The 4,804-nt window shown below is 36.8% G+C and overlaps 1 protein-coding gene across 1 annotated transcript; it reads right to left on the reverse strand.

Annotated features, from left to right (window-relative positions):
* Positions 1–4,119: 4,119 nt before the first annotated feature.
* On the reverse strand, positions 4,120–4,804 carry LOC137075312 (gamma-crystallin M2-like). Its single transcript, XM_067443704.1, has 3 exons — positions 4,793–4,804; positions 4,478–4,720; positions 4,120–4,392 (listed from the first exon to the last, which is right to left on the reverse strand). Exons 1-3 carry the CDS (start codon positions 4,802–4,804, stop codon positions 4,120–4,122), a joined length of 528 nt encoding a protein of 175 aa, XP_067299805.1.

Genomic DNA, 4,804 nt, shown 5'->3' on the forward strand with positions numbered 1-4,804 from the left:
GGTTGCGCTGGCTGATCCTGAGTAGTTCCACAAAGGAGAAGCTGAAGCTGATTCTGCTTGCTGACTGACTGCTGTCACCCCCCCCTATATACTAGACCAAGACTAAAGACTACACAGCACCTATTGTTAGTCAGATCCTGACTGTGCAAGTTGGAAAAGAGGCCATTCTAGCTAAAGCTTGGTATGTAGATCTTAGTGTTCACATTGTTAGGTCTCTATCATTTCTGTTTATATTTATGTTGCTAAAATAAAATAATATAAATTGCTAGTACTAAAGAGCTTTTATTCTTGCAAATAGTTTTTTCCAGATTGTAGTATAGATTTGGTTCTTTAAATAAAAAAAAATGTTTAATACTGAAGGGTTTTTATACAGATTGTTTGGCGTTTCACATTTCCACATTCTGGTTATTTGGATTTGGTTTGTTTTTGGTTTGCATTGGTGTTAATTTCAAATGATGCTTCCATTTGATTATACTCTTTATGTAAAATATTGGGGATGGAGGACACAATGAGGAAAGGCATTCATATCCATTTGAACCTGGGTGTATTATACAGTATATCTAATTAGAATATTGTTACCATTTGTTCATATTGCTGGTAACCAATGGAAAATGTAAATGTATATGTATAAAATAATTTAAGTCTTTTCTTCTGCACAGTAATTTAATATTTATGTTACTAATGTTCAAAGCATCACAGTAAAAATTCCAGTTTGTATATATATATGAGAGTAAATACTGATATATAAATATAAATCCCCTATTTGAAAATATTTTCTAACAAAAGCTCTATTAGGATGGTAATTGTTTATCGTGGGGTCATAAGTTATTTTCATCCTTTACAGGGGCTAGTCAGTGATTTTATTTTCGTCTGAATCCAGAATGTCAGTGTTTTTCTCCCACACCCTCATAAAAATCCTGTTATTTGACAAATACCAAGGTTATGTCGTAATTTAATTGCCATCCGAATCCACATTTCTGAGTTAAGAATATATAACTGCAAAATTCACTGTTTATATCCTTTTTAACTACTGCAGAGTGCCGTACATTTGCGCTTCACTGTTGTAATGAACTGTTAGAAGAGTCAAAGGTTGAGGATCCAAGCACAGTATTTATTCAGAGGGTAATCTAAAATCATAGTCAAAAACAGGCAAAATGTCATAGACAGGAAAGCAGTCCAAACAGGCAAACAAGGCAAAAGGGTAATCCACGAAACAGGCAAGTGAGATAAGAGACAAGGTTCAGTAATTTTTTTTCAAAACCACAGTTCTTTCTGCGTGATTTAGATGTTCGTTCACATGCAAACGCTGTATCCAGTTACTGAAACCAGACTTTTTTGAAAACTTCGGCCAGGGTGAAGATTTTTAGAAACTCCGGTTGCAGCATTGTCTTGTAGATGGTGAAACCAGAGATTTCGGCTTGTGAAGTCGAAGTGTGTGCCATTTTCTCTTTTGTTTGACATCAGATTGTGCACATTATCTCCTTTGTTTACAGAACAGAGGTGTCAGAATGCAATAATACAAAATAGCTAGGCAAGTGTGTGAAGCTTTTACTGTCAACTTGGCCCCTGCCCCTGTCTATATAAAGTTACCTGTCAATTTCACCGAGCCCATGGCATCCCTCTGTGCATCGGTGCCGTGGATGGGACCCATGTGGAAGTCAGACAGCCAATCATAGTGTGTTTTTTGCGTTTTGCTGTGGACATAGGTTTTTTAAAACCATACTTGTGTCGACTGTTTGGATGATTGTTTTTTAAAACAGAGGAGGAAAAACTGGTTATAAAAATACCCATGTATGTGTGAACTAGACCTTAAGGCTGCAACACACTCCGCAAGAACAGACAAAAAAGTTCTCGCTCCAAGGGCTGAGAGAACAAAATGACGTCATTTTGTTCTGGCAGCCCTGGTTTGGGAGTTCTCACAGCTTGTTCTCGACACATCGCCTCAGCAGAACTTTTTTCTTCTGGGTGTCCGAGAACTATTGTGTGATTGGTCATACATTTAAAGTAGGCATGGTTAATGCGGAGAAACGCAGATGATCGGCACCTGCTTTTCTTGTGAAGTATGGAATGTACTGACAAGAACAAACTTTATTCTTGTTCTTGCCACCATGAGAAAAGTAACAAATTTCTTTGTTCTTGCAGAGTATGTTTCAAGCTTTACACTTAACAAAACTTCGCAGTGAATGATAGAGTGAACATGATTCATATAGGCTGAACAGAAACAGATTTGAAGAGAGAAACACCACCTTTACAGATACATTTGTGCGCCTGCTTCCGTTGCCCTGTCCCCTGACGCGTGCAGCTAAACAAGCAATAAACATGCAGAAGATAGCAAGATAATCATTTGTCAACATGACACAGGTCAACACTGGATTTGCAGACATATTGAGATTAAAACACAATGCTGTGTCTTCTATATTGGATACGACAGGAATGGTGCAACACTTATGTGAGTAAATCATGTTTTTTATTTGCAATAGTATTGCTTTGTTACAGATCATATTGATGATGTGTACGTGACATGTCTAACAGAGCATACCAGCACGCTGTCACAGGCTGATTCGGGATCAGACTCCAAGGGCTCGCAAAGACCAACATCACAGGGCTATGTGTTTTCCAGACGGGCTACCAAAGGGTAAGCTCGTCGGCTGACCAATGAATCTCAAATAGTGAAATAACATTCCTTTCTTGGAATATCCACCAGTTGGGCGGGCCAAGTAATAAAAAAATAAATCAAGCACAGGTGGATGAGAGACAAACCATTGTGTTTGTTTGATAAATACGTTTTAAGAGCCCTGTCAGAGAATTATTCCGGTTGCCGCTTTACAAAACAATCCCTCCCTTGTAACCTGACAGTGAAGCTGAAGCTCATTAAATATGGAAATCTTATCCAAATTCTAGCCGTGGAAATTTACTGAATTGATTCTAAAAACACTGTCATTAATCTGGGATGTAAATTAATAAATACATCAATATCGATACAATGTTTATCTCAAAACGTAACGTTGTTGGAGAAGAGCAAGGTAAAGGTGCGTGCATCGCTAATGTTTGCATTAGCAAACCCAACTCACAAGGCAATATAATTATTCCACTCCCGCATTATACAGAGCTGAAGTTTGGACTCATTTTGGCTTCAGCAATAAAAAAAACCAACTAAGGAAATCGAAAAGAGCCATTTTTTAGGCATTTTCTGCTGTTAAATAGTTTAGAAATGAAAACCTGCTATGCTGTGAACCTTTAAAACATATACACATAAAGAATCCTACAGTCACTATGTATTACTTAGATTGCACAAAGTAGTGATTAGTGATAAAAATTATACTCTTATATATTAATTAAATAAAATAGCTACTTGTCATTTATTATGTATATAGTTGTGTTCTTAATTATTTTAAATTCGATCGTTCTTTAAAAAATAAATAAATATAGCAATATATTGCCTTTCCTACAATATCGCAATATTTAACAATATTGTAATTGCTGTATTGTAATACGTATTGTATCGCCAGGTTCATGCCAATACACAGCCTTAATCGGTAATAATCAAACTACAATAATGTAGACAAAAAGATCATTTAATAGATAATAACAATGAGTAATTTAATCAAATTAATTTGACACATAAATTTGATATTCTATGTAAGGGTGCCTAAAGATACCCACCCCTAGTCAGTAACTAATTTTCTTTCCTTCCAGAGCAAAAGGTGGGTGGGCTAGTTGGTTAGAAATATATATTTGCTTGGAAAGTCTTTCAAACACTGTATAATAAAATTAATAAATAGCTGTGATAATACTATAATTATAAAAGTGATGACAATTTAACAATTTAATTGAAATGTTTATATTTTTTCCTACCAGTGATCCCTAAGTAATGTCTAGTCCACGCTATAAATATGTGCAAATAGATTTGGGAAGTTGTAAAGTTAAAAAAAGAAAACTACACATGTAGGCCTACTGAAAACACATGTAGGCCTACTGTAAACCTACATGCTATCACATTTTATTGACAAACTTGTGAAGGTGTTTTTGTGGAGTCCTTAATCAAATATTAGTGCCATTAATGATTTTCATGAAGACAATGCTTAATGTTTTTAGAGAAATTATTTTATTATTAAAACACTAGTACCAGGAGTCCATGATGCGCCTCATGCTCATGAATCTCATGCCACCCATATTGCTGAAGCTCCTGTACTCTCCAGGCCTGAAGTACCACATCCTGCCTCTGTAGTGGGGCTGCTCATACATGAGCCAGTGGCCTTCCATCACATGACAAGACTGGCAGTGAGACATGCGGTAACGGTCCATGATGCTGTCACAGTCATCCATCATCTCGTACATCTGACCCATGAAGTTCTCCCTCTCGTAGATCCTCATTCTGTAGGATCCTCTGTACTGTAGTGGACGAGAAGTTAGTTTCATTTAAGTTAAGCAGCCATAAAATATTTTAAAATAAAAACATAAATATATAAGAGTTCACCATGGGGATCATACGGCAGGACCTAATCCAGCTGCTCATTCCAAACATAGACATGTAATCAGCGTACTCGCCCCTTCTGAAGAAATACCCATTTCCCATGTAGTTGGGATTATCATACATCATCCAGCATCCGCTCTCCACTCTGCAAGAGTGACAGCGGCTCAGGTAGGAGGAGAAGTCTCCACAGTCACCCATACACTCATAAGAGCGACCCTGGAAGTTCCTGTCTTCGTAGAAGATGACCTGAAAATGAAAATAAAGTGACAGTTATTTTTTTTCCACTTTTATTTTCAATTGAGTAAAACTTGTGTTTACCTTGCCCATCAT

The sequence above is a fragment of the Pseudorasbora parva genome, chromosome 5 (assembly GCF_024679245.1).
Source record: "Pseudorasbora parva isolate DD20220531a chromosome 5, ASM2467924v1, whole genome shotgun sequence".
NCBI classification, from domain to species: domain Eukaryota; kingdom Metazoa; phylum Chordata; class Actinopteri; order Cypriniformes; family Gobionidae; genus Pseudorasbora; species Pseudorasbora parva.

Excerpts from the sequence above, each read along its gene's own strand:
- LOC137075312 (XM_067443704.1), bottom strand. Across the intron at positions 4,393-4,477 it reads CCTGCCGTATGATCCCCATG|TACAGAGGATCCTACAGAAT; the intron begins GTGAACTCTTAT and ends CGTCCACTACAG.